The sequence below is a fragment of the Micrasema longulum genome, unplaced genomic scaffold, assembly GCF_059751315.1.
Source record: "Micrasema longulum isolate JH-2025_06_02 unplaced genomic scaffold, ASM5975131v1 h1tg000402l, whole genome shotgun sequence".
Lineage (NCBI taxonomy): Eukaryota > Metazoa > Arthropoda > Insecta > Trichoptera > Brachycentridae > Micrasema > Micrasema longulum.
This window is the reverse complement of record NW_028277602.1, coordinates 1,215,159-1,235,832: the sequence shown is the minus strand read 5'-3', so window position 1 is coordinate 1,235,832 and position 20,674 is coordinate 1,215,159. Positions and strand designations below refer to the sequence as shown.

The 20,674-nt window shown below is 33.5% G+C and overlaps 1 protein-coding gene across 1 annotated transcript in view; it reads right to left on the bottom strand.

The window, feature by feature from the left end:
* ATP8B (ATPase phospholipid transporting 8B) overlaps positions 1–17,333 on the bottom strand; it is a 38,968-nt gene extending 21,635 nt beyond the window's left edge. Inside the window, 9 exon segments of the mRNA XM_088225964.1 lie at positions 326–465; positions 1,472–1,580; positions 3,444–3,662; positions 4,851–5,050; positions 5,530–5,660; positions 6,897–7,102; positions 8,565–8,777; positions 9,111–9,169; positions 17,002–17,333. Of these exon segments, the coding sequence (XP_088082090.1) occupies positions 326–465; positions 1,472–1,580; positions 3,444–3,662; positions 4,851–5,050; positions 5,530–5,660; positions 6,897–7,102; positions 8,565–8,777; positions 9,111–9,169; positions 17,002–17,221 (1,497 nt within the window). The 5' untranslated portion in view covers positions 17,222–17,333.
* Between the last annotated feature and the right edge of the window lie 3,341 nt (positions 17,334–20,674).

The window sequence follows — 20,674 nt, the reverse complement described above, 5'->3', positions numbered from 1 at the left end:
AATAACCTCGTAAAATCCGACTACATAAAAACAGTCCAGACTATTAAGACACGCACATATTTATCTAGGAAATTTAAAGTGCATGTGGGCTAATGATAATGCATGCAAATAATGTAAATTTGTACAAAAAATATGTATTTTTGAGAGAGAAATGATGTTTGGAAAACCCATAACGATTATTCCAAAAACTTCTAGTGCTACTTGCAACACTAAATATATATAAAAATTGATTGTATAATATATTATGCAAAAACTAGGTGAGAAAATATAATTCATAGGGAGAAACTTAATGAAGATAAATAAAAATGCGTTTTAAAAAACATACCTCAGTGATGTCAACTATTTCACCTGTAGTTTCGTCAATCACATCACCGTAACATCGGCCCGCTATCGAACACTTGTTGAATGTCATGATATTTTGGGTCAATGTTCCAGTTTTATCCGAAAAAATGTATTGAATTTGTCCTGAAACGCAACACAATGTTATGATTGAAAATATTAAAATTTTAATTAAACGTGTACATTTAACATAAACTTTTTTATTGGTGTGTCTGAAATCAAGAAATTTACATCTGGTGATTGAACATACAGAAATTAGCTACTATAACATTTCTGGTTATATTTCGAATATATTTATATATATATATATATATAAAATTCAGTTTATACAAAATAAAAAAACATAATTCAGTTTATAAACATAAAAAAATAAGCACTATAAAATTAAACATATTAGTTATCGCAGGTTACACGAGTAGTACACGAGTAGACAAGCACAAACTTCACAGATTGAGAGGCAGTGGAGTTATTGTTGGCCAAGGGACAGAACACATGGTACTTCCAACAGCCCAGCTCTCTGTATCTAGTAATCTGATGCCTCGCACGGTATTCAGAAGTTTGCGAAAGGGCCTAAAAGTCAATAATCGTACATAACTGAGGAGGTACTAGTGATCAACTACTAGATCCAGGTTAATCAAGTTTAATGTCATACCAAAGAATCAGGCGAACCAAATAGGGTAAGCAACCTGATAGGCAGTGGCAGATCAGTATAACATGATCTTACAGGGTGAGAGCCAGGGCGTGCTCTAGTGCCAAAAAGCTCCAAACAAGGAAAACAGATCGATAAGCCGAGAGAGCCTTGAGTAGTAGTGGTCAAGACGCTTGACTCACACATGGAAGATGACTGACGGAATGTCAGAAGAGTATCGCATTAGAATATGATAGAATATGCAAACCTACCGCACATGTTAGAGGAGTCGATAATAGGTAACTATACGCGAAAAAATACATGAGGATTAAAGCAGGTGCTACACGATATAATTTTATTTCCTGTGTCCAAGCGGAATGAATAATACAGTTCTTTGTGCAAAATAAACTAAAACATATTTTAACTAATAAACACATAAATATTATATTAAATGTATTCATATCAAGAAAATGGAAAGGTAATAAAACACAAATATATTTTTACCTAATTCTTCATTTAGCGTAGTTGTTCTCGCCTTCGCAGCAGTGCCTGTTTTTTCATAATACATCTTCTCATCCCAGTTGATTAGAAAACTTTGAGCAAATCTTATAACCTGTAACAAATAGTTAAAATAACCATATAAGCAGATAGCATAAGAGTTGGAAGATGTTGTTTATATATTAACAACTAATACAATTGGTTTTATTATACATTTTTTTATGTTCCTTCAGTGTTATTGCAGCAATATTATAATTAGTAACTAACCCCTTTTCTCTCATATACGTCTTTAAATTAAATTTAATATTGTTCTTTCAACTGCTAATTATTAAATGAGTTTTAATGATGTTTTTTTTCTCCTTAAAATATTCTTATTGTAAATCAAAAAATAAAGTCAATAAATCACTATGTACTTTAGGATGCAATATATGCATATGGAAACTTCACTGGTTCATTAGAATTTTAATTTTGATTCATCATCATCATCCCCCTTTCCACACCCAGTGGTGCATAGGGCACTGCATTAGTAAACCAAATGGGTTTACCAATTTTCCTGTTTCCAAAAATGGTTCCTGGGTTTGGATTTTTTAGACCTTCAAATTGCACTGCGTGCCTTTTAAACATTTTTTTATAGTTGATTGCCTTTACAAGTAATATTTTATTTCAAATCCTAATCTTATAAACGTTTTTATACAGCCTTATTTATTAATGGCCTTTTTATTTTTTGCACCACAACAGGCCAGGAGGCCTGAGAAAAATCACATTTAGTTTTTGTGTTCTTAACGGGAATCGAACCGTTCGTAACCTTCCGTTTGTGAGTCAAGCGTCTTGACCACTACACCACGGAGGCCGCCAACATATTTTTTTATATTACATGAAATAATAATTTATTAAAAAAAGCTAAGGATACATTAATTAAGGCTTGTTATAATAAACAAACTCTTGGTAATGATAAATTATAGCTTTAAAAACATTTATATTTATGGTTGTAAAAGCATTGGAATTCAAATAAAAACGACATATTATAATAATGGATGTTCAGAAAGTAAGTGCTACAAATATAAATTTTATAATAAAAATTTTTTGGAACAATGCAAATTATGAATGTAGTAAAATAAACTCAAGGAATATTAATTTATTTACTTATGTATGATCCGCATTATATAAGGTTCGTAATCAGTAAATCAATTCAATCAATCAATTAAAATTCTAAATGCTCATGTTTGAACAATGGTATAAAATTTTAATTTTTTACACTAAATCAGTACCTTTATGTTGTGCAAATGGAAATCATGTCCTTATGAAAAAATCTTCCTAAAGCTGTTCCTTGATAACCTTTGACTTATGTTAGTGTTGTACATATTATGTTAATTTGTCCTCGAAGGTTTCCGAGATTTGTCCACTATTTATATCCATGCATATCTGATTATGTCTGATCTAATTAATAGTATCTGTCCCAGGATGAGTTTGCTAACTCACGGGAGTACAATGAGGAAGTTCAATGCTACGGGAAATTGGATATAAAAGTGTTTTCTTACACGTGGCAAAAAATTGATCATTTAGTTGTACAGAGAAGTTTCTCAAAAACACATGAATTATTATTTTTAAATCGTCACAGGTTCACATGAACACGTGCTTACAATAATGAATCAATTATAGAATTGTGATAGATTTCCAGTTTCCGGGTAGCCGTGTTTTACAACGTTTAGCAAGTTTTGATGGGTAAATGTTAGGAAAACTCACCGACTTGAACTCGTAAAGTCGCGGGCGGTGTACTCAAAATTACAAAACGTTAAAAATCATAGCGAAGATAATACGATACATAAAAAAATTATATTTTTGGCTTAGTTTGATAGTCTATTAAAAAAGGTTTTTTTTTAAATACACTGAACTTCCACATTGTTATGTGCATATTTTGTATATTGAATAAAAAAAAATGTATTGTAAAAAATGCAATCATGTTTGTAGAGTTAGTTACCTCAACTGAGACGTAAAGTGATATTGGCACCACTGTGTTCATCACTATGGCGTAAGAGAAGAAGACCAGGAAGGCGATGACCACTGAGCCACCAATGGGCTCCGAGGGAACTAGGGTATCCCACGGGAGGAAAACTTGAAAGCGCTGACCAAACAGCCACTCCCAGATCCCACAAGCCACCATGCAAAAGAAGCATATCGACAGCAGAAAAAACACAATCTGTGGAAGAACATAAGATAAAATGAATACATGAATCAATCTTCCACTTCATTGGTCAGACAACTCTAAAAAAAATATATTTGAGTTAAGAGATTCCCGACATAGTTGATATGAAATATTTATTTACCAAGGTGCTTTTACACTGGAAGAACACCACCACAACTCCACCAGACATTCGAAGAAGGACAGCCGCAGAAGTAGAGAGGTACAAACAAACCTACGATCCTAGACATCCCCTACACCACCATCAACCGACGGCCTCGCGTCCGAGTTCTAGAAAAAGTTTTATCAAAGCCACCTCCCCTGTTGAATCCTCACAACAGCGGAGAGAAGAACTATAGCAACAGGATCTTGGAACGAGACCGTGGATGGATCCAAATGAGGGTATCCAAGGAGGTGAACACCTACCATATGGATCGCCCTCAATAGACTACGGGTGGGTGTTAAACGATGTAAAAAAAATCTTCAAAGGTTGGGGTACTTTTCTGGTACCAACCCAGGACGACAGCCACTTATTGACATGCCCGCTCATGGAGGAAGGCTGCACTCCTGGGGACCTAATTGTGCCAAACGACAAGGCGATATCTGTCGCCGCATATTGGAGTGGCAGGATATAATCCAACCGGACACGCTAAGTAAAAAAGTACACTGGAATATTTCACAGTCCCCAGGCTGGCACCTGAAGCACGAGACGATCATCTAGCCTTCGTATATATAATAAATGATCAAAATATGCTGCGGTTGGAGTACTAATGCAGTACCCTATGCACCATTAGGTGCGGAAAGGGAATGATGATGATATAACATTCACCATTCTGCCTGACGGTAGTTGATTTTCACATTTAAATATGACATTTTCAGTTTATTTTTATATACATGCTCACATTATACATTATAATACACAAGCATATTGATTTTCTGTGGATAATGGAAGTGTATGAATATGTCTACAAAGAAGTCTCCAGAATATGTCTATAAAGATGTGAACACGCTGAAAATATTGTTATTTTGTTATAATGGCCTTAATTCCATTGGTACTCAACAAAGAATTTATACAATTTTATTCATAGGTTGACGAAAAAAATAGACACGGCTTTAAACTCTCAATGTACAAGAAACGCAATTGTAGAAAAAGTTCAATAAATAAATTATATGAAAGAAAATGTAGTAACTGTTCTTGAAACTTACTCCAATGATGAGAAAATTCAGCAATCGGTCGATGCTGGTTCTCTTGAATTTAGTTTTCCCGCTATTCTGCATCAGTTTGGTATCTTTCCCGGCAAAAATGACGACTCCGTAACACCAAGATGTGTTCCTCAAAACACAGCCCCGCAGTAGTATTTTGTCATTATCCAGGGGATAACGTTTCCCCTGCCATGATAAGGCACCTAAAATGATCATAATAATTCACGTAGAAAAAACCAATAACACATTTTGTTAATAAGACTTTTTACTTTCTACATGTTTGAAGTTGTTTTAAACCTTTTTAATTCTACTGGGCTGATCATCGGCCTCGAAATTTTTATAAAAGTTTTTGTTTATTTTTTTCGTAACTGAGAATTTCAAGGTAATGTTCAAAATTTAAACTAGTTTTTGTAGCTTTTGTACTTTATTATTTTTTTTTATCAAATTATTGTTTGCAGTAATATTACACCGCGTGGTAAATACTATAACCAGGTAACTTCAAAATCAGCATTTTTGTGTTACCCGCTAAAATCACACATTTGTATGGTGAAATTACCCCACGATATTACATCCTGTATGTTTGTCATCTGTCATTGTTCCTTAATAAAATAAATAAATAATAAGTAATCTTGTCATCTGTCATTGTTCCTTAATAAAATAAATAAATAATAAGTAATCTTACCATCAAATTTATTTAGCAAATTGTTTGGAACTTCACATACAATTTCACCATCGAATGTGCCAATTAATGACTCATCCTGCCCCATTTCTGCTGTCTCTACTAGGCACTGTCTGCATTTCAAATTTGTTTCCCTGAAATATTAAAAAAAAAATAGAACTGTTGCGATAATATTTAATAATTTATAAAAATTAACTGCAGCAAAGAACGCCCAGGCTCGAGGAAATAAATCTCAATGGATATCTACAAAATAATACATCGCTAATATGCTGGTGAGCCTACATAGGTCATGGCTATAATTTCTTTGAGAAATCATTCAAATCGATTTTTAAATTGTTGACCGCATTCTAAACACATCAAATGTTTAAAAAAAATACAAAACAACAATATTAGATTTTATTATTCATTGTCTATGCGTCCATACAACTGTTATTTCCAAATATGTCTAAAAAAATCATAGGTACCTCAAATTCACCGTTAAAAACACGGTGTTTTTTTGAAAGCCGCAATTGTCCGGATCAATTTATTTGAAAACAGTAATTTTCCACATCAATTTGTATGAATGAACAAAAAATAACCTTTAATGAGCATTTCTACCACTTTGTGGTGCCAATCTATCTATCACTCATCGTTAGACAGTTTAAAGGTGTTGTGGTTTTTATTTTGTTTAGGTTTTTAGCAGTTGAATATTTTTACAAATGGAGAGTTCAACTACTATATAAGTTTTTGAAAAAAATCCTATTTTTATTTCAACTATTCGTACTATTTTTTGTGTAGTTTTGTTTAGTTTGCAGTAAAAACCACAGACCACCAAATATTGTCTAAAAACAGCAAATGTCATACTAAAATTTTATTTAAATATGTATAAAATATTTATAAAACTTCCAATTTCTATACAGTGTACTTAAAGTACATCTATGATTTTATTTTATTAAAAGACAAAAAAAATAGTAAAACCTATTCAGTTTAAACACTCTTCTGAAAAATAAATGGTTTATGACATTTTACATTTTAGGTTTTTAAAACAAAGTCTTCAATCAGTTGACAACCATGTTTGACAAGTCATCTGAGTCCCTCTGCTGGAGAGGAAATTGAACCTGTACAGCCCTCCTTAGAATATCCATTTGGTATAATAAAAAATATAAACATGAACAATTATTTTCCGAGTGCTTTTTTTACCTCCCGGTACTGTTGATATTTTGCAGATTTGCAACATTCGTAGACATAAAATAATGATTTATTTTTAAATTGTACATTTTGTTTTTACTACTGAACAGTTTATTTGCGTCTCCAGGTTTCGAGTTGTCTGACTCTCTTTCGCAACAAATAATATTTTTTTATCAAAGCAGAGATTTGAAAATGCAACTGACCCGTCTAATTCTGCAGTCTCTATGTAACAGAGACCGTTGGGCTCGCTGGTGGAGAGAAGCAAGATGTCTGCCGCCACGAATTGATCATTTTCCATCCGAATAACATCACCGACCTGGACCGTGGCCCACCTCTCATCCACGAGCTTCCCATTCCGGAGGGCTTTCGACCTCCTGTTGTTGACCTGAGAGTCGCTTTGATGCCTTTGCTGTAATTTAAAAAAATAATCATGTAATTGTATGCACCTCGTCTGTCGTCGTTATCCTGCGATACTATTCATTCTCGCCATGTATACCTGTTTTACTATTCTTTCTCCCCCATTAATTCAACATGACCAAACCATCTTAGAGACCCTTTATTAATCTTATCAATTTTAACGGTTTTAGATTTGCACTCTTGCCTGATTTCATAATTTGTAACGCTGTCATAGATTGATTTTCCACACAAGAGGTTGCACTTTGACCACATTCACTCTGCTTTCATTCTTCCTTTGGCAGTTCTATGTTTCACTTCCATGCATAAGTATTGAGACTAAAACTTCATTGAGCACTGCCAGTCTAGCTTCGATTGACATATTTTTATTAGCAATAACTGTACTCAGTGCGTCGTTAATTCTGTATGTCATTTTCCACTATTTTTTTATTGAATAACCAAATATTGTTGGTGATATTGCAATACCGAGTAGCCTGTCTTTTTTTACAGAAATGTTTTACTGAAATAAATTAGTTTTGTTAGTTTTTATTTCTTATCTTTCATTCGTTATTCCTTCGTTATTTGTTGCATTTAGAGCATTATTTAAGTTATTTTACCTGGGATTATGAAAGGGTTTTTCAATAAAATGTCTGTAACAGGCACACGGAGCATGACAGAAAATGGGTTTTTTTTCTTCTAAAAGCCGTTAGTTTTAGATTAGGCTGTTTTTACTTTAAAAATGTTTTTTTTATATATTATAATGAAAATATTTGTTGAAATCTACAGTCATATAAACAATAATAATACGGTTATAATATAATAGATACTTAATACTAGACTAAAAAATATTTCTAACTTATAACTATGCATGAATTTTTTGCTGCATTAGTGTTTACATCGGTGCAGTAAAATAATTTGGTGTGATGGGTATGTTTAAAAGGTACATGGAAATTAATTAAACTAAGTAAATAAGGGCAGTCAGTAATGCCATTTAAAAGCTTAAATAGAAACATTAAGTCAGTAATCTGTCGTCTATTATTCAAAGAGTTGAATTTAAAATGTACTCTCGCTTCATTATAATTATTGAACTGGTAATTTTTTCTGTATGTTTGCTTCTATTTATTATTGATAGTTATGCGGTGTTGTAGAATCACCGACGATATATTATTGCTATGAATCCGGTTATTGTTCCATCAAAATAAGTGGATTAAAGTGTCAAACTATCATGTAATATAAAAATATAAATAAATTACAATGAACTTCAATACCAATTTTACTAACTAATTTGAATGTTTGACATCAATAGCAGAAACATTTTGATAGATTTGTGTTGTATAGTATTGATCAACCTAGAGACAGCTCTTTCAACGTAATATGTAATCACCGGCAAGCTGGTCTTATATATTTTATTGTGAAATAGTCTACGCTGATGGTGTTTAAGGTAATCGTTGGGAACGTAATAGCGAATTGGAACATACAAAGTCATCATAGGCGTCCTTGACAGCGGTGAGGGTGAGCACCCCGATAAGGGGGATGGCGGTGGTGATGGGGGTGAGACTGGAGATGGCGGGGATGAGCTGCAGAACGAGGAGGCACAGAAAGTAGAAGTTGGCGAGCCTCTGGAACTGCTCCAGCAAATTCAGGGGCAGGAATGTGATCAGAGAATACTTGGATGTCTTTATGTAGTTACTCTGCAAATAAAGAGAGGAAATAATAATATTAAGAGGAAACGCGATCTCACTTTTCTTCATACAAACATATTTCTGTTACATATTCCTGGATCATGGCACTTTTGAAAAATTACATTCAAGTTTTCGTGTTCTTACCAGGGATCAGACCCGAAACCTTCTGTGCGTGAGTCGAGTGGCTTAGCCATTACACCACAAGCCGATATTTAAACAACTAATGTAATCAATAAAAACACAATGTATACAAAAATACACACTTGAATTTATTTATGTTAGCTTTATCTGTTGGCACACACTGAATGTATTTATTTATAATAAACATGAAAATTAACTTACAGCGTAGTGGAATTGTGAGTTGAATTCTCTGTTATTAGCTCGTATTCTTCTTTCTGTTTCTGTAAAATAATTAAAAAAACATAATTTAGATAAGTTATTTTAAGGAATTTATTATATCTATACTGCCAACAAATTGATGATCAAAACATGCTGCATTTGAATTATTATTTTATTTAAAAAAAAATATTTCACTGTTTTTATAATGCACAGAGGTTCATTGTTGTAGGTCCCGACTAGCTAGGATTTCCTGTGTTTAAACAGAAGAATTTTGGTTACATGTGTTTTTCTATTGAGTGAGGTTTAAACAATTTAAAATCAATAATAATAAAATAAAAAATTAAAACATGAACATAAAAACTAATTATAAAAATTGAAAGAAATATAAATTACAAAATAAGCAAGAAATGTTCAGCTTTTGTTTATTTATTTATGTTTTATTAACATACTACAACCGAGATGAAGAACATTTAAGAGAAGGTAATATAGAAGTCTAGGCATCTACAGGGCTTATGACCTGACCTTATGAATGGCTGGTTTAAGTGGCCACTTTAGACTGTGTAACATTCACCATTCTGCCCATATTTGAACATCTATATTCCTTCAATTCTTTCATCTGTTGATGTTTGTGAAGTTAAAGAGCTGAAACCTTTATTTATGCGGGTGATATTCATCTAATTGAATTATTTCACCTACATACTAGGCAACGCGTGAATTTTTTTTTTTTTTTTTGTCTAGTATGTAGGTGAAATAATTAAATTAGATGAATCTCACCCGCATAAATAAAGGTTTCAGCTCTTTAACTTCACAAACATCAACAGATGAAAGAATTGAAGGAATATAGATGTTCAAATATGGGCAGAATGGTGAATGTTACACAGTGTGTAAAGTGGCCACTTAAACCAGCCATTGACAGGTCATAAGCCCTGTAGATGCCTAGATTTCTATATTACCTTATCTTAAATGTTCTTCATCTCGGTTGTAGTATGTTAATATAAACAGCTCCCCGGGGAGTTGAATCCAGTCCTTGTCTACAAAAATTTGGACAAACTCAAAATATTGTTTATTTATGTTTTATTAAGTTAGTTCATAACATCTTAAGAACTAATATAAACTTTTAATAATATTACAATTTTTTAAACAAAATTTCTCAATAACGTATTTTTTCAAATTAATTTAAATATTTCGATTTTTTCTTCAGGTAAAGCTAGGGTTTCCTAGGACAGCGGTGCCCGTATCTTTACGGCCGTAGTGAACGGTGATTCGGTGGACAGCCGTCGTAGAGGTGGCTAGAGAGTGGTTTTATATTTTAACGGTGTTATCAACACCGTTTTCCTAGGAAACAATTCTAGTCACCGTTACGACGGCTGTCCACCGCATCACCGTTCACTACGGCCGTTAAGATACGGGCACCGCTGTCCTAGGAAACCCTAGCTTAACTCATTGTACAGCTTCAATCCCTTAGTTTGGTTTTCTTCGGGTTGGAATAACTTTCCCTTTTCCAAGTTTATTTATTATTTATTTTAACAATGTTTCGAGTTTGACAAAGACTGGATTTCACCCTTTAGGGAGTTTTTGAGATTAACATATTACGAACATATTAATTTGCGAAGAGCTGGAGGACGTTTTCAGAGGTGAATTTAAAGAAAAATACTGTTAAGATCAAAATGCTTTACAAGCAATCTTTTTTAATAATAAAATTAGCTCTTAGGTCACAGAATGGGCTTCAGATTTATTCTCAATAGATATTTTTTCCCCCTTTTTAAAGTAATAAAGGTCTATGAAATACTGTCCAGTAAAAAAATTTTTTTGCTAATTATTAGTAGCATAATATTTTTAAATTTGTATTTTTGAAATTCCGCAAAAACTTTCATTCCATTATTCAATTCAATTTAAGAAATTTGTAAAAAAATGGTTACTGGATTTAGGTCAAGAAAAATCGGACAATTTACTAAAGATAAATTCCTAATAATTTTTTTTTTTTTTTTTAATAAATATTTGCGTTCTTACGATTTACCCAAATATTTAATTCTAAGGGGCATTTTCAACGAGTTGTAAATAACTCACTATTAGAAAATGGAATCAAGTTGGGGTAGAGTGGGATTCGAACCACAGACCTTTGGTCCGTGAGTCCGAGACACTAGCCACAGGACCACAACCCGATCATACAATCTTGTATAACTGTATAGTATATTAACAAGTAGGTAGTAATGTTATTGTTTATTTTTGCATAAAAATGTCTGCCTTAAAACAGGTTGTACCTAGTTAGGCAGACTAGACATGATCCAGAGAAATCTATTACCTAAGTGTTTATGTAGCAGATAAAGTTATTGTTATTTTTGTTAATAAACTTTGATTATTATTATTATCATTATTATTAGCCACGCCCATAATACGTCACGATATATGTTTATTTGTTCCTGCCATTCCAATTTGTTTAGAACATTGTCAGGAATCTTGACGTCACAACTGTCAAGGCTAAATATGTTGCGTTTTTCTAGCGACGTATTTTTTTTAGGTTCTTTTTTAAATTTATGTATGAATGCATTTCTTAACAATATCCATATTGATTTTGAAAATACAATTAATTATTTAATGTATTTATCGGTAATCGTAGTATGCGATATTTTTTATTTATTTTTATTTTATTTATTTCGAATACAAACAGATGTACAGGTTAAATGAATATTAAAAAAAAAAAAACTATATAAAATGTATACATAGTAGGGCCTGCCATCCAATTATATGTATTCACTAAATAATACTGTAATAAAGCGACGACGGCTTGAAGTTTAAACTATATAAATAATAAATATACTATATATTAAAAAAGGATAAATATGGACCTATTGGTCTGGGTGTTGTGATGTATTTTTAACATCTTTCTTCCGTATCATATCTTTCCCACCTGCTTACAAGCCTGTGTGATAGAGGCTTAGAGGGTTTATCCCTTTAAAAAAACCAATCACCATGGAAATCCAAAAAATATATTAAAAAAAAAAAAAACATTATTTTTAAAGATGTACATATTTTTGAGAAGGAAATACAGAAGTAAAGGCAATTGGGCTTTTGAACTTTCATTTGCAGTTTTAAGTGGCCACATTGCACACTGTAAAACATTCACTATTCTGTCTATGTTCAAACGTTATTTTTATTACTGCTTTTATACCAGTTAGTTGACTTTGTGCGGAATTAAGTAATAAGAGAACGGACAAAGCGAACTCCGGTGACAACTGTCATTAAGCGGAGGCGATACGGTTGGTATGGCCATGTACTGCGGATGCCTCTGGAGAGCTTTAACCACGCTTGTCTACTTTACAAGGCGTCAGGTTCTCGACGTCCTGGACGTTCACGTAAGAACTACGGGACGCGAGCCTGACTTGGGAGGATGCACAGGAGCTGGCAGCCGGCAGAGATGGCTGGAGGATCTTCGTGGACACCATATGCTCCAACTAGGGAGCGGACATGGAATGATGATAGCAGTTAATTGAATCAATAAATTCAATAAACGAGATTTTTTTGTTGACGACTTCCCTTTTTGTCCATTACATTTATTTGTCTTTGCTTTTCCTTTATATTGTTTCGTTTCCACTTTTATATTACGGTATATGATTATTTTCGTCGCAATAGATACGTTAAAAAAGGACTTAGTCCGTAAATCTATTAAAATGAAAAATGGAAAAAAGGTCCAAATTCAACAATGAGGAAGTTCAGTGGTATTTAAAAAAAAAAATGTTAATAGACTATTATACTAATCCAAATGTTTTTTATCGTATTAACAGCGCTACTATTTTTTTAAAGTTTTGTATTTCTGAAATTACTCCGCGTGTGACGTCTCAAGTTCTCTTACGCTTCTCTTCGGTCAGTTCTGCCGATCGGTCCATTGACGTAACGTAAACCCGGAAATCTTTCACAACTCTCTTATCATTGGTCGATTCATATAAACTAATGACGTCGTTCAAAGTAGTTCAATTTTATAAAAATATTTTTTTCATACAAATATTCAAAACAAATTTATAAAGTACCTTAAATACAAAACGAGTATTTCTTATGTATCAACTCTCACTGTCTCAACCTTCCATGGAATCATTTCTCTACAATACCGCAGAGTGTGTGCGGATCAATTAATGCTTGCAAAATTATGACAGGAATGGTTGACTGTACAGAGCTGCTTGGTTTAATAACAATATATGTGCCAGCCAGGATTTGTAGACGGTACCATCTGTTTCATGTACCAATAAGTAAAACATCGTATGTTAAAAATGCTTTTTTTCGTAGGACTTTTTCAGTGTACAAAACAAAATTTAAAAATATAGATTACACAAACATCACTCTGTCAGATTCAAAATTTACACTAAAAATGCATTATGTAACTTAGTGGACATTATAATAATAAATATGTACATCTCCCTTCCCCTCCTTATCCTCTCTTCAAGCATTCTTGTCCTAATCCCGCCCAATTTACAGTAATTTAATGTTCTTAAAATAAATATTAAAAAAAATCTTTGATTATTAAGTACATGAAAATAACATTATTATATGTATAAATTGTATGTATTTATTTGATATGTAATATATTTTCTTTACTAACTTTGTATACTATGTGGAAATCTGTTATTAGTTCTGAGTTTATACACTATATCTGTTTATTTACTATAAATATGTATGTAGAACTGTTGATTTCCCGAATAAAATAAAATAAAATAAAATACATTTTCAAGAAGCTTTACTCTAATCTAATGCTCTAATTTTTACCGCGCGTAAGAAAACATTTTTTGTATCCAATTTCCCGTAGGGCTGAACTTCCCCATTAAAATTTGCAATGTTGATGAATTTATCAACTGAAGAAGAAAAAAAATCAATGTTACATTTCCTTTGGCTACCTCTATAGGAAATATGTACTATAGTAGTGTTCACTGTAAAATACTATTTTTAAAAAAATGATAAAAGTATACAGATTTGCAAAACACTTCATTCCGTAATTAGTTAAAATAAACTGTTTTGTATGTGTAATTATCGATCAGTTTACGGCAATTTTGTCAGTGAATATTTGTGGTATTAATTTTATTTTTATTTTTAATGAATCGGCCTTTTATTATTCCAGTAAATGGTTAGGTGCCGGGCAGTGAGGAACTTCAGCCCTACGGGAAATTGGATACAAAAAAGTTTTCTTGCGCGCGGTAAAAAATTAGAGCATTAAATTGTACAGTAAAATTTCTTCAAAAATGTACAATTTTTTTTTTTTTAAATAAAAACGCACTACTTTGAATGACGTCACTGGTTCATGATATGAGAGCTTTGAAGTATATCCGGTTTGGTCACCGTAAACGAACCAATTGGAAGAAGTGTCATAGAACAACCTCTGACATCAGACGCGGAGTTATTTCAGAAATACAAAACTTAAAAAAATCATAGCGCGGATAATACGATATATATATATATTTTTTTAAATAGGTTAATTAAAAAAAGACACTGAACTTCCTCATTATGTCCATATTGTTTACATATTTAAATATACCAATATTAACATAGTGGTCATAAGTCACAAAATAACAACATTTATAATCTCCACATAATATAATTCAAATAGGTGGTACGTATTTATTTTATCGCAACATCTCGGTTTCTAAGAATGGGCCTTATCGTCGGAACCGATAGATCAGCATACAATTATTCCGCTATGCCATACAATTTCGTCTATTTGACCTATTCGTAGTGCAAAGAAGACTATTTGTATTTTTTAACCTGAATTTTTTCATATAAAAATAAATATAACCGACACATATCGCACCTTTAAAGACAAACCGTTACTAAACGAAAATATAAAATTTTACACAGGAGCTTAAATTAATGCGAGGCTTTTTCGCAATAGAATTTAAGATCATGGTGCTTTGAGCCATCTTTTGGGGATATTTATTTAAATTTTTAAACTAAATTCTTGAAAAATTTCGTTGAGTAACGGTTTGTTTTTAAAGGTGCGATATGTATGGAAATGAAACATAGAACTGGCAGAGGAAGGCTGGAAGCAGAGAGAACGCGGAAGAAATGCGATCTTGGACATTGTTTTTGAAACTGAACGTAGTTATGCAGAAAACATCCAGCCATAGAAAAATGAAACTGAGATAATAGCATTTTTATGAAAAGAGTGAATTATCAAATCTACACAATAGTTAGAACTTTTTTGACTTTGACAAATGATAAACAAGGAATACATTCGTTTTTTTTTATAATGCAAACAAAAATCTAATTATGGATTTGACCAGTTTTAATGATTTTTAAAGTACCGTAAGTTTTTTTTTAGTGTTGTGGGTGTTTTCTGCAAATTGAGAAATGCTGTTTTTGTGAACGATACTTTTTTTTAAAAAATAAATATTTGTGTTCTTATGATTTACCCAAATATTTAGTTTTGAGAGCCATTTTCAACGAGTTGTAAATAACTCACTATTAAAAAATGGAATCAAGTTGGGGTAAAGTGGGATTCGAACCACGGAACTTTGGTCCGTGAGTCCGAGACACTAGCCGCAGGACCACAACCCGATCTACTATATATTTTCGAGATACTATTTTCAGAAGGTGATTATTATAGTTTTTTGTATGAAAGCGGTCTGGCTGTTTTTAGCAGAACATAGAATTGACTTTACTGCACCCGATAACTCCATTATCTCATTTTTCAAAATTGTGGACTGGCTGCTTTCTGCAAAACTACGTTCGACTGTGCGGTAAATCGATGTAGGTATTACAGGTAATGAAATCAGACTGCAAATCTGAGACAGGTCAACTGATAAGATTTTTTAAAAATCATCAAGATGGTTTGGCACAGCAATGACGAAAGTACGACAAAACAGACATTATGCCGCTAATAAATGGCAACGTAGAACTAAGACGGCCAAGAAACGCGTAGCACGATCAGATAAATCAATATCTCATGTCCGGTCATGTCAAAAACAGACACAATCAAAGAGCATGTATGTCAAGATGTATTAATGTGGAAGAAGCTAGGAATGTATTTCATCGTTCATCCTTATGGGGAAATGGCGTGACGGCAATAGTGGTAGTAGTAATCTTCATAAAATACATCGTGAATCGTGACATCCTTATCAGAAATAATAAATGCAAAGGAACAGAAAGTTATTAAATAGTTATATATCACACCCCCAGAACTACAATGTGGTATTTCTAAATTGGCCGTTTTGCAGGAGAGCAAAAACAAACTTTTTTAAATTTATTAACCCTTTTCTTGGCAATGTATCCTGTAGGATATATATTATGATCTTATTTTGTCCCATAAACTAAAATACGTGTATAAACACAATTTAGTTAAAGCTGCTTTACCATATTTTTCATTCTTAACAGCATTATCACAACTCATAATAAATTTTCATTAAAACAAAAAATATTGTTTAAGATTCTGGAGCCTTTTCTACTATCAAATGTGTAAAAAAATATTTCTTTGTTCAGCCAAGATAAGGGTTAATGCTCGTAATTTAATAAATATTGAGATTATAATGCCGTTTTGTGGTACTTGCACATTTGTTACTGTTCAAATATGAAGAACACTGTCGCATCGTAATTACTGCAGTCTTCTTATCGATATTTTACTCAATTGATTTCAAATAATACTGAAGTTTGTGGGATATACGAAAAAATCGTAGGAATACGTGAGTGTTCTCCTAAGAAAAAAAATGTGGTTAAACTGAATTCATAACTCAAAACAGCCAAATTTACACTTACGACAGTGCACTTCTGGGGGTGAGAATAATGTTTATTTTCTCTTTGATTTGTCTCAAATTGAGGTAGTAGTAGCTATTCGTATGAAGTATGTAGAAGTGAGTTGTTCCACAATTAAATTGCAGGTGTCAGTTATATAGTATTATTTTCAGTTGGGACAACGCACCGCAGTCATAGAAGGACTTGAAGTAGTCGGTGCTGGTGCTGGGGCGCGGGTGCGACCGGGGGCGGGCGCGCGGGCGGGGCTCGCAGCGGCGCCACACGGCCAGCTTGCCCAGCACGTGCAGCAGCGAGGCGCGCAGCGACGGCCGCGCGCGCGCGCCCCCGTCGTCGTCCGACTCGCCCGACTCGGAGCCCCGCGCCCCGCCCAGCGCCTCCAGCTCCATGCCGGGGCGCGTGGCCCCGCCTACCCTCCGCCGCCGCCGCCGGCAGCCGCCATCGCCCCTCTGCCGGCTCGACCTCCGGCCTGACCGCCCGTCTTAACAACTCTACTGTATGCACGCGATACTATGTACTATCTTATACTATTTTCTATTTTCGCCCCCTCGATGACTCGCGTCCGGAAATAACAATTACATATAAATAAATGTTTCGCATCAATATGTTTATCTTCGGTGTCTATGTAATTTCGGATCGACTATTTTAATATCTACGGTTTTACGACACTTAACAAAATTCAATTAAAATCCTTTCGACACAGAAACGTCAAAAAATATTCAAACGTCAATCGTGATCACTCGTACATTAATAAAATACAGTATTTGTTTAGTATGTGCTGAAATGAAAATACGAAAATGAACACGATCACTAGTAGTATTCCACTTTGTTGTGCATTCGAAATACTATGTTTCCCGTGGTTTACAATTGTCAGTCCGACATTACACTGTTAATCGATACTGGCGGAGTAAAATCTACTCGCAGCTGTCAGGAATGCATCCGGGTATCCAACAATGCGGAACAACCCAGAGAAATGACAAACTTTTGAGATGCTCCAGTCCACCATGATTTTTTGATAAGCGTTGGAATTTACACATCAAATTCGTCCGTAACTGAATTGATTTTGCATAGGGATTGTTGCAGAGATCGCGAACTCGGCCCCGATTAAACTGTCAAACATTTACTCGCGCACCACGCTTTAACGGATCGCAACACATTAATTCGCAACGTGATTATAGTAATCCCAGCCATTAATTACTCCGTTGGGCGAATTGGCGAGTCGATATAAGTATTAAAACACCGCACAAATTGGTCGGACATTCGGCGCCCAGACGCTTTGGTGAAAACTCGTCTAGATGGCGTCGGAAAAGCGGCGCCGCGGTGCCGACTGGCGGAAGCGCGCAGAACTAACGCGATGCACGCGCCTCGCCGGTAACACAGCGACCTGTCAGAGAAACAGGAAATGGCCCATCAGCTGTTCGGCGGTACATACATTAGTGAAACAGCTGTTCAACTTTGGGCAATAGTGTTGCGCCGAAAAGATAAATCAGGCGTGATTCCTCTTAAACGTTTGTATTCATTTAAATATTTGGGTAACATCTTATTTCTACTTCTTAAATTCTTCTATGGTAATTTTAAGTAAACATGCAATGTACCGAATGTTTTGTCTCCTTACTACCTAGAATTATTTTTAATTTTAATAAGACAAATATAAACTAACTAACCTTAAAAGCAAACCTATGAGACATTTTTAATATTAAAATTTATGCATAAATTTTTATCAATAATTTTGTTATTCTTATTTCCTTTTCTATTTTTACTTTTTTTATTATTAGTAAACTAAAGTTATGTATTTGATTTACGATAGTGAAACCTAAATATAATTTTTGTTAAAAACATTGTTATTTTTATACAATTTCGACAAAATAAAACACTGTTTTTTAAGTTTTATTTTGTTTCCTGAAGTTTAAAAAAACATGAAGCGGATACATTAATGATTTAGTGGTTAAAAAAATATTCGACAAAGCCAATTTTTTAAATTTTTATGTATCGTATAATGAATTTTAAAAGTGTTGTATTTCTGAAATTACTCTGCGTGTGACGTCTCAAGTTCTCTTACGGTTCTTCTCGGTAATTTCTGACGATTGGTCCGTTGACAGTAAGTAAACCGGAAATAATCCACAACTCTCTTATCATTGGTTGGTTAATATGAACTACTGCCGTCGTTCAAAGAAGTTCGTTTTCATTAAAACATTTTAAAATATTTTTTTGGTCCATTTTTAAGAAACTTTGCGGTATAATTTAATGCTCTAATTTTTACCACGCGTAAGAAAACATTTTTTGTATCCTATTTCCTGTAGGGCTGAAGTTCCTCATTGTTAGGAAGGTATGTATTGTATCAATTTTTAGCATTGTTTTGTATGATTTTATGTATATTTTCCACACAGTTTGTGTACATAATAAACCAAATAACAAAAATAGTTTTGAAAGATGAATCGATTGTTCTTTTTAATGTTTTCATAAACTGCAAGGACAATAACAGCTCTAAGTTTAACATAAAACCACACATGCGAAAAAAATATACATAAAATGCATAAGAATAATATCACATCGGAAAAATAATATCTCTCCAGAAAACTCAGACAGGAAAAATTTCAATATTTAAAGTGCCATTTAAAAAAACCGCTTATTAATCTGTAGCCTGTGCCCATTAAATAAAAAAAGGAATTAAATATTATTCAAAATTTGTCAATATACTAAAGAACATTCACGGAGACTGGACCGCTGTGCACGTGCAAACCATGAGCCCGCTGCGTGATATCGCATGATTGGTCCATTTCACACCACGGTAAAAATCTACACGGCATGATAAAATAACGGCGGCCTCCGTGGTGTGACGGTCAAGACGCTTGACTCACACACGGAAGGTTCCGGGATCGATTCCTGGTGAGAACACAAAAATAAAATGTAACACTGTAATTGGGCCTCTTGGCCTGTTGTGGTGCAGAAAATTGCAATACGGTGGATCAATATTTATTGTTTTACATTTACTTATTTATTTAATGCCTGACAAATGCAATAACCAGTACACCATCAGACCGACAAATGTCCAGTCGATTTCCGTTTGCAGGATTTTTACCTAAAAGTACTCGCTAAATTTCAATTATCATTAAAAGCTCTTTTGTTAAGTTTTACTAAATTATTTTAATCGGGTTGTGGTCCCATGGCTAGTGTTACGGACTCACGGATCAGAGGTCCGAGGTTCGAACCCCACTCTACCCCAACTTGATTTCCATTTTCTAATAGTGAGTTATTTACAACTCGTTGAAAATGGTCACCAAAATTGAAATATTTCGGTAAATTATAAGAACGCTAATATTTCCTTTTTTTTTTTTTTTTAATTACTAACCGAGGCGTTTTAATTAATATTTTTATAAAAATCATTAGCTATGGAGTTTAAAAAAAAACGAATAATATAAATATTATCAAGTTTAAATATGAACAAACGAATCTTGTAAATGTCAATCCACTATAATTTTACCGTGCCGTTTAGATTAAGATGATATGTGTGAAATAGGCTTTTCTCCGTAGGATATCACTCTGCTGGTTTGTTTATTCGGAAATTCTTGAACAGACGGTAGATAGGAATTATTCGTCCAACTTCATTGCGTGATTGCTGCTCAAAACCGATGAAAGCATTTAAAAAATGTTTACAAGAATTAAAACATTCATTTACAATTCGAATTGACCCTATAGACAAACATTGATGGATATTTATGAGAAAAACGCCAATCGATTGGTTACTATGGGCTCTGGGCCCCGATTACAAAGGGAAATTAACAGAATTGAAGATAAATTGTCTATAAAGTAAAATCGAATATCATGTGCGAAAATATGTGTAA